This window comes from Pezoporus flaviventris, unplaced genomic scaffold, assembly GCF_033815535.1.
Source record: "Pezoporus flaviventris isolate CSIRO_AGI_PZ_B2104156 unplaced genomic scaffold, CSIRO_AGI_Pfla_v1 ptg000025l, whole genome shotgun sequence".
Lineage (NCBI taxonomy): Eukaryota > Metazoa > Chordata > Aves > Psittaciformes > Psittacidae > Pezoporus > Pezoporus flaviventris.
Genome location: NW_026892573.1, coordinates 14,381,041 through 14,399,267, shown reverse-complemented (window position 1 = coordinate 14,399,267; position 18,227 = coordinate 14,381,041). Strand labels below are relative to the sequence as shown.

General features: G+C 40.3%; 1 protein-coding gene across 3 annotated transcripts in view; it reads left to right on the top strand.

Annotated features, from left to right (window-relative positions):
* MTUS2 (microtubule associated scaffold protein 2) overlaps positions 1-18,227 on the top strand; it is a 280,586-nt gene that overhangs the window by 95,666 nt on the left and 166,693 nt on the right. For all 3 annotated transcript variants that reach the window (XM_061457570.1, XM_061457571.1, XM_061457569.1), the window contains one exon: positions 15,057-17,619. In XM_061457570.1, coding sequence (XP_061313554.1) covers positions 15,349-17,619 — 2,271 coding nt within the window. In that variant the 5' untranslated portion in view covers positions 15,057-15,348. The remainder of the gene's footprint in view (positions 1-15,056; positions 17,620-18,227) is intronic.

The window sequence follows — 18,227 nt, the reverse complement described above, 5'->3', positions numbered from 1 at the left end:
TGTATTTAGACAGTTTGCCAAGTAAAAGAAGACAAATCACAGAGTTATTAAATATGCACTCTTGCAGTTTTTGTTTTGTATTTACTGCCATCATTGTCAGTTAACCAGTGGAAACTTTCTGAAAAGATAACTCATTTTCAGAAATGTAGAATACCCAAGAGGCACCTTGCTTCTTTAGTGTTACTCCTGGCAAGTGCATATTTTCTTTCTTTCACTGTGCTTTTGGATATTTATGTTTGCTTATTGCCTCATATGAGTTACTGTAAGTAAACAATGAGGCTAAATGAACAAGCCACTAATTTTTCCATATCTAATCCTTTCTGTAGTGTGAAGGCAATGGTTTCCAAATGCTTATTTTTCAGTGCTCTCTTTTAATCAGTTTTTAATGATGAAAGCACCAGGCTTGGTCCTGTTGTCTTTTGAGGCACTAAAAATGCCCCTAGTAATCCTCATGGTGCAGAATTGAGTCACAGCGGAGAAGTGTTCATTTAACTTTAATTTTCCCTTTCTCATTTTCATTTTGTTACCACTAATAATGTTACTTTAGGAGTACTGTATGTTAGACAGGCCAATTTAACTGCTATTTCTTTTTTCAGATTCAATCCTCTAAGCAATTACATAAAGGTTATTAAAGTGGTTATTTGACATAATGCATATTAGTCTGGTAGAGACAAACCAGGTCTGACATAACAGTCTTTATCTCTCCTTTTGTGTAAGCATTCCAGCAAGATCCCTAGCACTCTGCCATCACATGTACTGTCTTTGCTTTGGCAAAAAAGAGAACAGTTCTCAGAGATCCCATCCTGGAAAAGAACCCCAGAAAAAAGTGTGTAAACAGTTGGATTTATAGCCCCAAATCATCACATTGACCCATCCATTTGTTAACTATGTAAATGTATTCTGTAATATTGCACAAGGACACTTCAAGACTGACAACATTAAGGTCTCTTTAGAGATCATAGAATACCAGGTTGAAAGGGACCTCAGGGATCATCATCATCAACTTTTCCTGGTGAAAGAATGGTCTAGAAATGATGGCTTAGCAGCATGTCCAGCTGAATCTTTAAAGTGTCCAATGCTGGAGAATCCACCACTGCCCTGGGAAAATCATTCCAACGGCTGATTGTTCTCACTGTGAAAAATTATCCTCTTGTGCCCAGCCAGAATCTCCCCTGGAGTGCATGCATTACCCTTTGTCTTTTCCCTGTGAATCCTTGTAAAGGGAGTCTCCATCTTCTTTCTAGCCACCCGTTATATACTGGTGATAAGGTTTTCCCTGAACCTTCTCTTCTGAAAGCTAATCAAACCTGGTTCTTTCAGTCTTTCCTCATACAGAGAGCTTCCCAGCCCTGTGATAATTTCTGTGGCCCTTCTCTGGGCCCTCCGCAGTCTGTCCACATATTTTTTGTATAGTGGAGACAAAAACAGAGCACAGTCTTCCAGGTGTGGCCTGACAAGAGCTGAACAGAGTAGGATAACGACATCTATCTCTGCTGGTGATGCCCATGGTAAGAATGGGCCAGTATTCTAAAACATCTGGTGTCAAGACATCCTGACTTCACCGGTGGGAGCTTCTGATACTAAATCATCCTTATTATTTCATCTCCATACACGCCAAGTGAATGTACAAAAGCATTACAAAGCTTACTGATTCATTGCCCAATCACCTTTTCTATGTCCAAAACCCTACAAGTGTTTCTTGTGAAAACTAACAAAGCTCTTCACTAGCCAGATGTTTCCAGATGTTAATTATTTTGCTTTGGAAGCTCTCATGCAGGCAACATAGAAGTGTGAACAGTTGTCTTTCCTCATGCTGTACAGAAGTGAGAGTTACTGCATACATAGTGCAAACAGTTTGGCATATGCATAATTTTACTGTTCTGAGTCATCCCCTTGACATCAGTAAGATGACTGAAGATAATAAAGTTCAGCATGCATGAAAGTATTTGCTGGACAGGAGTTTATGGTTCCCATAGTCATTATTTATCTATGTTGTGTATATTGCTTACTTTTATTGTTTTTTCCCAAAGTTTCGTAGATGACTTTGAAAATAAGACTGGGACGGAGGTCACGTTATCCATTCCTCTTCTTCAAGGCAAGACAGTCTAGACTCACATCATTTTGAAGAGGAGGTTGTCTAAAATGTTCTTAAAAACATCCAATGATAGTTCCATGTCTCCTTATGAAATCTAAGTTCAGTGTTTGATTAAGTACCTTACTGGTATGTAGCAGTTAATTATGGGACACTGCTATCCTGTTAAGCATTAATCTTGCTTTTTTCTTGATGTCCTCTCATTTCTTACTGAGGTTCCAAACATTGGTATGCTCAGAGCTGCATGTGAGGTACAGATCTTTCCAGTTTCTAGCAAAACTAACCTTTGTTTTTCCTGTTAGTGTAACATTTCTATTTCCAGGAGTTGTATTACAATCTGCTAACACTCAAACCAGTTTTTATGCATACTAATAGTACTCAAAATGTATTTAAAGATACAGTTAATATAACATACTGAATAGACTATATGTCCCTTCTCTAGTTCTCTGAGAACACATAGGTAAATTGGTGTCCATTGTTTTCCAGTGCCAAATGCTTTTATGACTGCTTCCAAATGTCTATAGTATTTTTCCAGTCGGTCATAATGAGTGAATATTACTGACTACTTGGCTACTGGCTCACCATGGATCATGAGGGTGAAAGAACCAACCTGCAACTTTGAATCATTGAGAGTACTTTATTTTGGGAAAATAAAAGGTGCAGTCTCATTGACCTCATGAAAGTAGATTTTATATTGGTGTTATTGGGAAATTCTTTGTCATGAATATCAGTCCTGTAGTTTCAGTGGTATTACAGTAAGTGAAGGGGAAAAGGGCAGACACGGTGTAACTGGTCCTGCTGCTGGTTACAACAAAGTCTGGCCATTTCCAGCTATGTACTCTTGCTGTATTAGTCATTGTTCTACTATTCACTGTATTGTTACATATTTATTCAGATTAAGAAACACATGTTGCAAGTGGTAGATACGGTTGGAGTATTAACTTTTCTCCTTCTTACAGATTGAAGTGGTCTGATTTATTTCTTCAGTTCTTTTTGATTTTCTGCTTGTTTTGCTCCTAGAAATGACTTCCCTTCCAGCAACATCTAATTTCCCTTATAACATGGCATTTGTGATTCTAATAGAATTAGAATCTAGGGTTTAACTAAAGTGATATGCTGTTGAATCAGGTAAAATAAAAGAAGATTTTACATAATTTGGCTAAAATTTTACTTGCTGTGCTCAGGTTAATGTAACCAATTGAGCCTACTCTTGTCTGTATGTCACTAGGAGAATGATTTATTTAACATATTGAAGGAAATGGGCACCATAATTTTCTATCAGGAATAATACACAGGGAAAGATGTCACAGATGCGAAATGGAAGGAATTTCTTACCCTGCTTCTCTGACACTTTCTCTGAAGAAATATCTTAGCATAGCATTCACATACCAGGTTCTGGAAGGCTGACGTTTAGAGTAAGGAGACGTTTTTACCTTCAGTTCTCTTCCCAGAGGTGTTAGCAGAATTCTGGGACTGATAGCCATTCCTAAGCGCTTTTACAATAAATACTTAGGTTAATATATAGGTACAGCAGATGTGTGTTTGAGTGATCTTCTGAGTTTTGGCTCACTAACAGTGTGGCACTAATTTACCTGCACTGAGTAGATTCCTAGAGGATTCCCATTCCTTTTGTATCCTTTCTTTATGTCATCTAACCATGGCCACACTGTTATATGCCCTGGCCAGGACAGACGGAGATAGCCTACACCTCAACAGAGTAAAAAAAAGTATTGTGGCATGAATTGAATCTTTCTCTTTGCTGAGGGCATGTGCCTGCCACTTTTACCTGAACTACCATAACTCACTGGTAAATGTTAGCTACCATGTCTCTGCCATGTCCATGGCAGCTCCAGCATTATCCTTGCTCCTAACCCAAGAGCAGAGCTCTTAACAAAGTAGTTTTACATTATGGGTGGTTCTTGCTTCATTCTTGGAGTACTGAGCAAATGATGACTACTATGGTTTCTGGGTACTAATTTAGGTAAAATGCACCGTGTTGGAGATACAAATAGTAATTTCAGGCTCTCAGGCCTGCACTCTGTCTTGTTCAGTGGCATTTCCAGCACTGTGTCATTATATTGTCCTTGATTTCTTTTGCTGTGAAGCTGTTGCTATTGCAGTCATACTAATTTGATGAATAGTTTGGTGAGGAATGCTTTCTGGAGGACACCTAGTCCAAGACCTGCTCACAGATGGACCAATTTCCCCATTAGGTCAGGTTGCTCAGGGCCTTTTTGAGCCAGATTTTGAATGTGTCCAGGGGTGGAGATCATATAATCCCTCTGTGTGACCTGTACCACTGCTTCAGACCTCTCATTATGACTTCTTTTTTTTTTTTTTGCCTTATGTTGAAAACTTATTCTTTTTGTTTCTTTTCATTTGGCTGGGTACCTATGAGATGAGTCTGCCTCCATCTTCTCTATCACCTTTATAGTTAGTTGAGAACAGCTACTAGATCTCCGCCATGCTCCTCTCTTCCAGGCTGAACTAATCCAGATCCTTCAGCTACGATTTGTACGTCGTGTTCTCCAGATCTTGTAGTCATGTTGGTGGCCTTCTCTGGGTCCTCTCCAGTGTTAGAATAATAAGACCCCACACCTGGAGACAGTTTCAAATGCTTCATTCATGCCAAGCAGAGGAATGCATCCCTTCCTGAACCTGCTGGCTACTTTCCTGCCAATGCAGCCCAGTACATGGTTAGCCTTCACTGCTCCAAGGACACACTGCTGACTCATGTTCAGCTTGTCCTCCACCAGGGTTTGTCCTCCAACCAGCTCCACCAGCAAAGCTGGAAAGTCTTGAGGAGTCCCTTAGGAGACTACATCCTTTTCCCTTCATTTTACAGACACTGTCAAACTGGAGAAAGAAAGAAGGGAATTTGAAGGTGCTTCCTTTGCAGTGCCCTATTCTTTGGAGTTACTTTCTGTGTTTTGCCTGAAAGCCCAACTGGTCTTCAGGCCATGCTGTGAAGCCTGAACCTCTTCCCAGCTTCAGAAGGAAGGAAGACAACTGTACAGCTGGGGTAAGCAGCAAGTGGGACTACTCTAATTTGGGACACGCAACTTGAAAGAAACATCCCTTTCTCTTTGGGCTGAAGGGGTGATGCTTGCTAGTTTTCATCCAGTTGATCTGTACCTGATATATACAGAAGATGCCTGATGCACTATTGTGGGTGCTAATAAAGAATATATATAAAAATATATGCTCATAAAGCTCTTAAATCCTATCTTTTTATTGTATATAAATTTGCTGTTGAAAAATACAATAGGTAAAAACCTCCTGAAGTTCCCAATAAAAGTATTTCTCACTTTATACATGCAAGGAATGTGTAGTGATAAAATGTATGGTAAATAGAAAGGTGATAGCGTGATAAAACTGAACCAGATTTCTGTTAATTTATGAAAATAGGGATGCAATCTTCAACAGGCAGCTGCTGCAAATGTTTTGAGCACTATATCCAAATATTTTTTAAGCAGAACAAATGTAACTGTGTACAGAGCAGCGGTTGCTGTGAAGTACTTGTTGTACACTTTCAGAATCAGTAGCTGCGGGCAAGTAATGTATTAGTTGTTGTGCTTGACCTTTCTGTATAATAAGATTTTGCATTCTGTCTTCTGTGCTTTTAAATGAGAGCTTCCTTGTCAGTTTGTCCTTGGTGAGTCCCCAGCCATCACAGACATGTGGTGCATGGCAGTCAGCATGGCATTCTCAGTAAAAGTGTCTTGAGTGGAATAACTGTACATGTTCTGCTGCCTTCCTAACAGCCAGAATTACACTTGGAATCCTGCTTCATGTACTGTACAGAGCCTGCTAGGAAAGTAGAACTGTGAATAAAATCACGCTGAGATTTATGCCCTTCAGTCGGTCATTGTAACTGGTGTAACCACGGTCATTTAGTCCAGAGCCTAGTCTGGATTTTACCACAGTTTTCATCTTGCCACTGTTTTTTTAAAACAAACTGACAGTGTCTTCCCTCTCTCTTAGGTCTCAAATCAGAAGAAAAAATATTTTAGGAATGTAGATCATGTTGCAGAAGATGGTTTTTACTGGAGTTAAGGCAAATGGTCAGAATTCCTTGGTTTTTCTGATGGGTTTCCTCTGTGTATGTGCAGTAAAGCTTCTAAATGTTTGACTGCAGTAATGTTTTTTAAAGTTTGACAGCATTACAGAACTGATGGTAGTTCAAACTGAAATGAGCAAATCTAGCAATCTAAAATTAGGGCCTTGCGTTCCTATTTAGGTATCTGGTTAAGAACGGACACATTTACCTGCTGTTGAATTTAGTAGAATTCAGAAAATTATGTAAAGAGACAGTTTACCCTTGGCTACACTTGAAGTTAAACTGAGTTCAGCACCACTTGGAACTGCTTTATCAGCAGTGGTTAAATTTGCTGGAGTAGACAAAGCTTCTGAGTTTCCGGGTTTTGCTCAATAGGAAGCAAATTTATGATTTTTTTTCATGTTTGAGTGTTAGAACTAAATATATTTGTTTTTCTGTCTCCCAGATGTTTTCTGGAAGGCAGGAAAGATCTAGCAGTCTTAGCAAAAAAAAAAAACAAACACCAACAAGACAATGATCATTTTGGAAACATTTCACAATCAGCACTTTGTGCTGTACAGAAATAAATTAAGCAGTGTTTTGGGGCCCAGCACATCCACTGTCCAGCTGTTGTAGATTTTATGACAAATTGCAGTTGGATAAATGTTTTTGGATAGAGAGGGACATAGTAAGATGCTGTCTGGGCTCTGCAGGATGGAGGAGCTCAGAAAGGATGGGCAGGATCTCTTTGCTGCTCTCTCTGTTCTGACAGAGTAGAACAGGACCTAATGGTGCCTCTCTTACCTTCACTGGTATGTCCTATTTACATTAATGGCACTGTAGGGTGACAAGTTGCTCTGGAAGCTGCAGATCCAACCTTGCATGCAAGCAGTTCAGGACATTGGTCGCTCGAGATTGTCCCAGGAGATGACAGTCCTGTTTGGAAACATGCTGAATGCCCAAGCAGCCTTTTCCAACCAGATTTGCCTATCCTGCATTGCCTTTAGTCATCATGCTTGTACTAAGCGGGGGTAAAGCCTTTCCCAAATCTTCGCTTGCAAAGCCAAGCCATCAATGGCTCTGTGCCCAAGAGTGCCAAGTGGTGAAGTGGTGCATCCATGGTGTTCCTGCTAGCATCCAGGGGCAAAAGGAAGAGTGCAGAGGGCTGTCCCCATTCTCTGTGTTTGGGGTCAGCCCTGGAGTACGTGTCCATACAGAACAGGTGGGCTGAGCTGTGGCAGCATGGACTTGGTTTGAGGCATCGTTTCCCTTCTGTTTGTTTCCACTTGTTTGGGAGGAATCAGTTTTTGCCTTCACTATACTGTCCTCCAAGAAAACTTCTTTACTGCTTGCTTTCTTGTCATTTCCATTTGCTCTATGGTGCCTTGAGCTGATCAGTGATAAATTTTCCTCTTTTGGGCTTTTGAGTGAAGGTTTTCTCATACTGCTTGTGTTTTGCTTGCTGCTGTGGCATTATAGATCTGTGTGGACTGAACCCTGGGCTGAGGTCTTGCCTTGCTTCATTTACCAGCTCTTACTACTTAAACAGCCAGGATGCTCTCTTCACCATTTCTCTTCACAGCAGCTTTCTCTGAGGTTCTGCTGTTGTTTTGCTTTGAAGTCCTGAATTAAACAGCATTGTGCCTCAGAAAGTATGAGCTGTTCCTATACGTTTAGCCAGGTGTATTTATCTGGAATTCAAATAAAACCAGGTATTTGTTCAAGATAAGTTGCCATGTTTATCAAATCAGCTTCCTTGTTGCCATTGCTAAGACGATGTGAGACTTCTGCCTTCTGAGGCAGGATCCGATTAATAGGATTGTTTATGTCAAAGTGTGCTGTCTTATCCAACAGTGAACATTTGAAAGCAAATGGAAATGTTAAAAAAGAAGTCTTGAGAAACAACTATTAAGGCTTCTGCTTTGTAGAGACTTGATTGATCTTAATAATTAAAATAATTTGTCAGTTTTGATAATGAGAATCTTTAATCCCAAATCCAGTACTTCTTTGAAATGGCATTCAGCGGGATCCTTTCCACATAATGTGCTTTGGGAATTCAGCCCTCAACAGGTAATAAATTATTAGGGTAGCTCTGCAGATTTGTATTACAAACTGCAGTTTTCACCAAAAAAAAACAAATAACCCCAAACCCCAGACATTTAAAAGCTTCTTATGAAAAGGAAATCATTTATATACATTATCTGGGAAGGTTTTTCATCTGTTTGCATGGAGATGTACTAATCCCCGCAGTGTAACGGGAGGTAAATTAAGAAGGTGTGCAAAGATTTCTGCTCTTTACATTGCCATTGCCACTGCCATCACGGGGTAAGTTATGGCTCTGTCCCCCAGGGAAACCAAGTGGCGAGAGGTTTCTTTAGACAACAGCAGTTCCACATGGTCATAGCTGTTTCCTATGCCATGTTTCTCATCCACAGACCCTACTGTGAGATGCAGCACAGCGAGATAAAACACTGTGGTGCTGAAAAGGGTTATTTAGTCAAAGGAAAAACAGTGCAACCCCTTTGCTCTTCCTGCTGTGTTGATGTCCTCCAGTTGCCATATGTAGCAATTAAGGATTTATATAAATGCTTCTAATATGGATCATCTTTTCAGGTTTCTTTTTTTCCTTTTATTCAGCAAAGAAAGTTGTACTTTTAAGCCAGTTACATATCATGATACTGCCAGGAGCTATAGCAAATTCCAGGGCGAGGGTCTCATGCTGGTACCTGATTTTTCAGTCCTGCTGCTTCAGGTCATAGAGAGATGCTGCCACTTCTCATTCCTTGGGAAAATCAGGGGACAACCTTGCTTTAGCACCTTCACTTTTGGCTTTCCTTTTGGGAGTGATGCATGAGGCTATGATTTCCATCAAACAGGGAATTGTGATGCTTCCCAGGGATCTCTCAGGGATGTTGTATAAGGAAATTACTGCAGCCTTCACCCCCAAATCCCTGGGAAAAGAAAGTGAAGAGAGCAAGCATAAGGGACCTAGAGGAGGAGGCTGTACTCTGATTCGGGTGCTTTCTGGTCGATTCTGGTGATGGGAAGGACCTGGGTTGAATCCTCATCAGTCCTCCTGCAGCTACATTCCTACCTCTTTGATCAGTGGCTTGGTTTTCATGAGCTCAGGAGCTTGGTGAGCACCATGTGGGTATATGGCCTTACCTGGCACATTTGTCGTGTGCATGTCCTTCATGTGACATAGCAACTGAAAGTAAAGGGGAAATTTGTGCCAAGGAGAAAAGTGAAAAAGGAATGTCTCCTTATAGGCCTAACGAAAGCAAGAACCAGGGTCCTTGACTGAGCTTCTTATCTCTCTGTTATTTAGGAAAATTAAATGCTAAGTGGAGTAGAAGCAGCAACCTTTCCGTGTCACCTGACTTGCCATTTAAAAAGCTTTAAATGGCAACATGAAGTATGTTTGATCTGAAATATTATTTGGAACTTTGAAATGAAAGTTTGATTTAGAAAATTTTTAAGCTAAATATGACAAATGTTTAAAATCCATTTTGTTTATAATCGTTTTGATAAAATAAGTTAGATTAATAAATAAATTCATTAATAATTTGGCTAAACTAAAACCTTTGTTGGTTTTGAATAAAAATAAAATAACTGAAAAAATTCTTTGGCATAATAAAACATTAGCTATTTTATATCTAGTTTTTATAACTATATATAGATATAAAGTAGGTAATAATGAAAGAATAGAAATAATGAAAGCTATAACTAGAAATATATATAAATTTATATAATATATATAAAAAATAGAGAGAAATATAGAAAAAATGAAATTTATTGACTGTAAAGATCCTCTAAGATTCTGGAAATGCTACTAAATCAAACTGTGCAAAAGCCTCTAATGTTTTCAGATTTTTTTTCAATTTTACAAATAAGAAACACCTTCCTAACATTTTCCAGTGTCTAAAAATTTAGCATTTTCTCTACCATTTCTTTTCTCTGTCTATGTTTTAATTGCTCATCAGGCAGAAAGTTGTCTATCTGAAGTACTGTTCTCTTCATGCCATACAGCAACAATTCCATAGGATCTGCCAATTATGAGATTATGCTGTAATTTCCCCAAACAGCTGGGTCTGCTTTGTTATGAGTAGAAGCTATCGGGGAGTGTGTCCAAATCTTAGTTCTCAGTCTTCCAAATCACATTAACAAAATTATCACATGCCTGGGTGAGCGTTTCTCCAGCAGTTTTAATTAATTCCAATAGTATGTTACACACTCCAAGAGGTTTATTGGCTTCTTTTTTTAACACCCTAGTATCGGCTTTCCACTTCCATCACTGGTAGAGGTAGTTCTTTGTGATTATTTGGGCTTCTCAAGAAAATATTCCTACCTCCTTCCCTTCCAGTTCTGTAAGTGTTTCAGCAGTGGGGCTCAGTTCTTGGCAGCCTGTAGTCCTGGCGTTAGAAGCAGTGGTATCTCGTCTCCCAGAGAAGGCCTCAGCAAGGCTGTGGTGGGTTTGCCAGTTCTCCCCAGCGGCATTTCTCAGGACAACTGTGCATCTCAGGAGGCTGCTGTTCATGCCAGTTTTCTGTAGTAACTGTAAAACCAGCATCTGTTTCCCACCTCAAACAAGTATATTCCTCGTGTATGCTCATCCATCTCCCTCCATCACTTCGTTTGTCAGACTAGGAGTGTCCTTCCTGTGGAGAAGGGGTCTGTTTTTGCAGGAGTTTATCTGTGGGTGCTGTAATGCAGTCAAAGATGTTCGTCCTGTTCAAATCTGTGCTGCTAGTGTGGAGGGCAGCAGATCTGGAGCCTGTGCCCAGCCGTTGTCCTGGATGCTGCAGGGATTTGTGAACTTGGAGCTCATGACCAGGATAGCCTTCAAGGGAAATGACTGGAGGCTTCTCACTTCATGTTTTCAGCTGAGTTGTGATCAAGCAGTCGTAGCTACCTTCTGGGAGAATAAACACCCCATCACACCCCATGACTCCTCTCTGAGTCATGACAAAGCGGCTGGTCTGCAAGTCCCCACAGGGAGCTGAATGTCTGTGTGATCCTCATCCCTGGGCAGGACAGCCCACTACCCCACTGGGTCGAGAGCATTTACCTCTGTACTGAAAGAACAATCAGACTAAGCTGTGCACAGTGTTACCAGTACCACCAGATAGTTTTAGCATATCTTGCTGTAAATATTCTGGTTTTAGACTTTCAGTACCAGGATGGGTAAGCAGCTGTGACATCCTGCATTCAGAAATGTTTATACAGGAGCCAAACTTCTCAACACATTTCAGATTTTATTTCTTTATTTCCAGTTTTATTTTTCCATGTGCTTTGATAATTCCTTTGCATTTCTCATGATTATTACTGTTCCATTTTTATAGCAAATTGAAAGCAAATAGGTCAGCCAATAACATGGTAATGCTTTACTATTTTTTTTATTTGGTGACTACTGAAGATAGCAGTACTTTACACTGCTTGTTTAACCAAGAAAAGCTGCCATTACTATTTAGAAGCAGGCTGTTGCTTTCTTTTCCCAGCCAGCTATGTTTTACAAACTTGAGCTCTGCTGATGCAGTCTGTGCTGTGTGCTTTGCAGCAGAAATCGTCCAGTTCAACTTCACCTTCTCCCTGGTGTCTCCAGGTAAGGATCTGCTGGCCAAATGCATCTTAGGATGGACCAGAGTGTAGTGGAGGAACTGCAATAGCAGATGGGAAGAAACTCTTGTAGACTGCTTTCCTAGATCATCATTAAATGGGTTCAGGTTGAGGAGAAAGGCTCTTAGGAGACAGAAACTGATACTACTAAAGTTAAAAGTATTTAGTTATGTTTCTGGCTCCTTGAACTTTTCTTCTCCCTGTGGGATCATAGCTAACCACAGCCTGGTAGATATAATTTTATTCTACTGTCTAGGATGTTCATGTCACTTTACAATGTTTTTTCATGAATACAGTTATTACATCCTGCCAAGATGCTGGGACATGGAGAGCTATGACCTCATTTTCCACTCTCAGCAGTTCAGAGGGAGCACTTTTACACTACAAAGTATGAAGAAATATTTACCCACATCAAGGTAACTTGGTACATACACCAAGTTCAATCATTAAGACTTGCAGTCATATTTCTTCTGCAGGGTCTCCAGTGAATTGTTGCTAAGTGATGAGGCGTTGCAATGCTGGGATCAAGTCTTCTCTTACCCCCAGGTCCTGCACTGAAGAGGGCATCTGGAGAGTTAGGGAGGTTCATACTTCTCTCACCTCAGAGCATTCCTGCACATCAGGGAGTGACTTTAGATGTGTGTATGTCAGCCAACATCAGTAAGTGAGATGAGTAATAAAAAAATAGAGAAGAGCCAGCAGAACCCAAGCACAGCTGTGTCTTTTCATCTCACTGACTCCAAAGAGCATAGTGAAGTTGAGCCTGGACAGCGACACATGAAATAAACTCTCCTGCAGAAAATCCAAGCCAAAGCTTCTTAAATAGAAGCTATTTAAATAGAAGACTGATCAAATCTTCTAAGGTACCAAATGTAACACAAAACCATGCATCTTACTCCCAAATGTGCCTATTACAGTATGTCTTTATCATATTGATTGAACCAAACCCAAAAGCTTGTATTCCTTACCAGGGAAAAGAGGGTTAATAAGGTATTAATTGACAGACATGTTTGATTTTATTTTTGCACTAATTTAGCAGGAGTCCTGTGCTGTCTGTTTTATGGCAAAATGGAGTCTTGTATTATTTCAAACATGGAATCATTATTCTGTGTGCTTATTGTAAAGACAATTGTAAAACAGATTACAGAGTTAAACACTGTGGAAAAAAAAAAATCTTTTGGTAATTGTATGAATGTTATTTGTAAGGATGTAACCAATTGTTCAAGTCCATGAGATCCTTAATCTGAGACTCCATGTCACCGGAAGAGATGAACTTGGAAGGTCAGGTGCATAGGATCCACCCTGAAAGTTGTTAGCACAAGATGAACCACCTCTCCAATGTGACCATCCCTTCTCACTGACTCTGGAGAAAGCACAGGAGCAATGCTAACACTGTCTGAGAATAATCTCTACCTAGATACCTAGATAGTATTTTATTGTCATAATCACGCATTTGAAGTCTATGTCTCTGGCCAGCATTGGCTGCTTGAAGAGGATAATATCAACTGGCAGTGTCCTGAGGTTGTGCAGTGCCCTGTTCTTGAAAGGGGACAGATCTTTCCTGACTCTCATGTTGATCAGCTTGTACCAGCAACATTAAACCAAATTATGTGGTCTGGTCCCCGAAGCATACAAGCATGGTCTGTCTCAACACAGTGTGTATGAAGATGCTTTCAAAGGATACGGGTATTTCCACAATGTTTTTTTTTTTCTTCAAAACTATCCTCATTTGCATTACTACTAATCATATTAGGGGCAGTCAGTGTAAAGAAGAGAAACCAGAAACCTCTTAGCATCATGTTCATAACCTTAAATGCCTTAATTAACTTTGCTCTAGACCCAGGTGAGAGATGTAGAGGAGAAAATAAGTGGCAAATTAATCTATTGGTCTACTTGTACATTTGAAATACATCAGCCTGACATGGTACTTACGGTTTAATGTACATGACCATTGTCATTTATCAATTTATTTATATATATTGCCATAGCACTTAGATATTCAGCAAAAAGTAGAGTTCAGCTCTCAGGTTGACTATGTAAAATCTCGTAATATTTTGTTTTTGGGGGGAAGACACAAGAGAAAGGAGCAATAAGAAATGAACCAAAAACCTTTTTAATGTATATATTTAATAAGTATTCAGCTCTTTTTTTTCTCTGGCAATAAGGACAGAATAGAGAAATAGTTAAAAGGTCTTGTTTTATAATGCTTTGCAAACTCTATCTATAATAGCACAATTCTGTAGTGTTGAAGTGAAATTCTATATACTTTGTTCTGTTTCATAAATTAATTTAATTAGTTATTGTTTGCTGAAGAGCTGAAAACTATGCCAGGAGCCTGAATCCAGACTCAACCAACATGTGTGTGTGCCATATAAAGAAACCGGTTTGAGCTGAGAGCCAGGTGTGAGCAGAGCTGAACTGAATGCAAGGGATGGGAGAACCTGCTCATAAGGGGTGTTAGAAACATGGGTCCAGACTTGCACCCAGATGCTGTAGACTGAGCAGTAGACTCAATCAGGACTTAAATTAGTGCCCCTGTGAGCCCCTGATTAGAAACCCAGCACAGGTGGGAGCATTGTACAAGAAATATCTCAGAGAGTGAATTTAGGCATGGCATAGGTGGACAATTCCCTTTGTTGGAAGCAAGAGAGGACAAAATCTGGCCTTTCAGAGCCATAGGTGGGAAGGAGCCAAAAGGAGCTGTACTGTATTGGGTCCAGTGTGTAATCCTCTATATTTGAACATGTGCAGCTCTCTCAGAAAAACAGTTTTCCTTTGCAGGCCTCCAGCCATAGTTTTTGCTTTCTTGGCATCTATAGGTCTGGCAAAGAAATGTCAAAGGTGATGGGGTGTCAGCACAAATATGGCTGTGGTTTGTACAAGGCAAGGAGAGAAAGCCTTAAAAACCCCCTAATGGAGCTGGAATTTTATTGCTTATGACTTGTCTATACAGTTGGTCTTGTCTATACAGTGGACTTGTCTATACAGTTACACCACTCAATGTTGCGTCCCACCCTACCCTAGCTACTTATGCCTGTTCCCAATTGTAAATCTATGTGGTTTAAAAGCAGTATCAACTACTCTTCTAAGCAGCAACCATTTACTAGTTTTAACTGTGTGACTTCTCAAGTCAGAGTTCTGTGCTACAATGACAATTTTTGCTGGGAGCAAAGCTGTGATTGAAACAGAATCTAAAGTATTTGAAAATGATCTATCTTGGGGATGTACTTGGGAGTGCTGTTGATTTTAACTGTGATTTAGCTAGCATGATTCCTGACATCAGTGTAACATTGGGTTTTTTTCTCATAGGTTGGCTGGATTAACTGGCTCCCATTCAGAGGGAACTTGACAGATCTATTTCGCTTTCGTTGAACTCTCTACTGCACATCATAGGTCCAGAGGCTGCATCAAAGACAACTGAGCGGCACAAAAATGTGACTCTGACAAGAGACTCCAAGCTTTCTGCCAAGGAGTTTTCTACTGATCAGTTTATAATTTAAATGTATAACCAAAGCATGCATAACAGTTAACCTGATAAGGAAAAAAAAAAGCTTACTTATTGATTAGGACTGCTAAAGTAGCAGTCACTTGAAGCTTCAAAATGAGTGCTCCGTTAATCCCAAACAAGTCATGTTATGCTCAGCTTCAGGACAACCGCAGTGAAATGAAAAATAATAATGAAAGCATAGTGAGTGTGGGGGATACCAATGCCAATCAAATTGTGACAAAAGTTAGAACCCCTGAAGGAGCTGTCACAAAATGCGATTTGATGGATGAGAGTGGGAATATACAGTCTGGAGGATCAGAGAAAGTTACTCATCTGAATACAGAGCAGAATAAACTTCTGGCCTTCAAAGACTCTCAAACCTGTCACACCGCTGTACAGGAAAGTAAGCTGCCCTCCACCACAAGCAAGGAAATGGGGAAAGACTTTAGGACCAGAGAAGCTAAGGACATAGCAAGGCATACTAGGATTAGCCGAGGACAAAGTCTGTCCAATTTAAAAAGTAACACAAATGATGCCAACCTAGAAGTTATATCCAAAGGTGATGTTGACCTCACCCAGAACTTTTCTAAGGGTAAAATGTCTAGGACTGTGGAGGTGGAGAGAATAAAAAGGCTTTCTTTAGGAAGACCAAATAAATTCTCTCCTCAGTCTGAAGCATTCGCAAAAGACTGTGTTGGCCGTGTGTCGAGTAAACGCCTGCTTTCTGCATCACTGGACTCCATCGACACGTCACACCATTTGACAGGAAATACAGAGAAATCACAAAAAACATCCACAGGTCATTTTGTTGGGATGGTGTTTCATCCACTTGACAATACCTCAGAGGAGAATATCGTATTTTATTCCAAACCATCTACCTCAGGGAACAAGAAACTAAGTAAACCGGAAAATGTACCAAATGTTAACGTTGAAAGCACACTGCATACTTCTCATTCTCAACATTCAGATGTGAAGCCCAATGAAATTACTAGTAAATCAGAAGCACAATTAAGTCAGGGTGATAAAAGTAAAAAGATGGAGCTTAAGACTGCACCATCTCTGCAATATAAAAATACATGTCAACAAAAGATTGAGAGAATTATGCTGGTAGAGTTCCTGGGATGTCAAAAAGGCGAAAATACATCAGTGGAGGAAGAGAAATGCTCTGGGTCTTACGCTTCAAAATTTCAAGCATCCCATTTTCAAGAGACCTGTAATAAAGTAGAGGATCCATTATCAAGTCCCGACGACAAATTGTTTAGTGATGTCAACATTGGTGGGGAAGGGAGAGGAAGCAATGATGGTGACAACAGGGCAACTAGTCAGGATGGTGAGGAAAATCCTGACAAAGAAGTGGAAAAAATATTCTCACTCACCTGCAGTAGTAAATCCAGTGGCAAATTGACACCTAGAAAAAATGAAAATTTACATGAAGCTGATGCAGGTTGCACTGAAAGAGTTGGTGAACAGATATCTCTTACACATAATACTAATCTACCTGACAGCAAAGCCTCGAAAGTTGATGAGAACAAACTGTCACTAGTCAAAGAAAGCACTGAGGATGCTGCTCTGCCTGCTTCTAATCTCTCATATCAGCGCAGAGCACGTAGTGCAGAGACAGTGTCACACCAGCAACCTGACAACCATGACAGTGACGTGGAAACATTGAACTTTCCAGTTCCAAGTAAAAAGACAGCTAATGCACAGAAACGTCCTCCAGAGGAAGCACCAGAGAGCTGTAATGTTTCAGGAAAGGATGATGCCTTTTTATGTGTCCCAACTCCTGTGCACCGAGTGGCAGCGCTGGATGTTAATAGTCAGCCCATGCCATCAAACAGTAATTTGAAGGACCTTTATGCACTTCATGTTGACAAACTGTCACCCTCCTCAGTCCTACCTCCCATTGACAGTACACAGTTGTTAAGCATATCCCCTAAAGTGCCTATCAAGACTGCTTGCAGCAGCGCCATCCCAAAACCTATCCTGGTCCACTCCAAGGGCTCCCTTGCAGATAAGACAGATGCGGACAGTGACTGCAGTGAAAAGCTGGAAGAAAGCATTGAGATAAAACCTGCCATACCCAGGCCCAAACCTGTGAGACCTAAAATCATCACATACATTAGGAGAAACCCTCGTTCAATAGAGCAGCTTGACCCTTTGTTTGCACCAGCAGGACTGCCCTTTGGTAGCCCTGCGTGTGGCATGCCCATCTCTACAGAGCAGAAGGCATCCAATGGAGGGGAGACAAAGTCTGCCAGCATCCTGTATGATAAATTTAAACCTGACCTCCAGAAGCCAAGACTTTTCAGTTCTGGATTGGTGGTGTCAGGAATTAGGCCCCCAGGCCATCACTTCAGTCCGATGAGCGAGAAGTTTCTGCAGGAGGTAAGGAGGCAGCTTTGAGAGCCTCTTCTGTATGCCAGGTGGTGGTAATTTCCTTACTTGTTGCTGTCAGAAGTTAGTTCTCATATCTCAAATAAGAAAGAAATTCTAAATCAATGCAATGTGTGATCATTAGAAATAAATTTACTTAGCCATTTCTGGCACTGATGCTGTTGTGATATCTGATCTGTGACTGGAAGGTGTCACTGCATTCCTCCAGTGTTTTCCAGCAAACTGGTCACCTGCTGGTAGTATAAACAGGGATGTCTAGAAAAGAAAAGACATGCTGTTTGAATTTATGCATAAATGGATTATGCCCTTCCTCCCCTCATAGAATAGCTTTGGGAAATTAATGTAATTTGCCCACAGAGACTTTTGCTCCTTAATGGGAAAGTTGGCAGGTTTTTGCAGACAGAGCACTAGAGGTATAAACTAATTCCCTCCTGTATTGAAAGCCAGGGACTATCAGAGCTCTTGTTAGATCGTATTGTTCATGCAGGAAAAGATTAAAAAGTCTTAAAAAAAGAATTACTATGTTTTTTTTGCTGTGTGTCTCGTGGTGTTATTGAAGGTATTTTAATGCCTGCCTCATTCTACATACAGTTATTTAT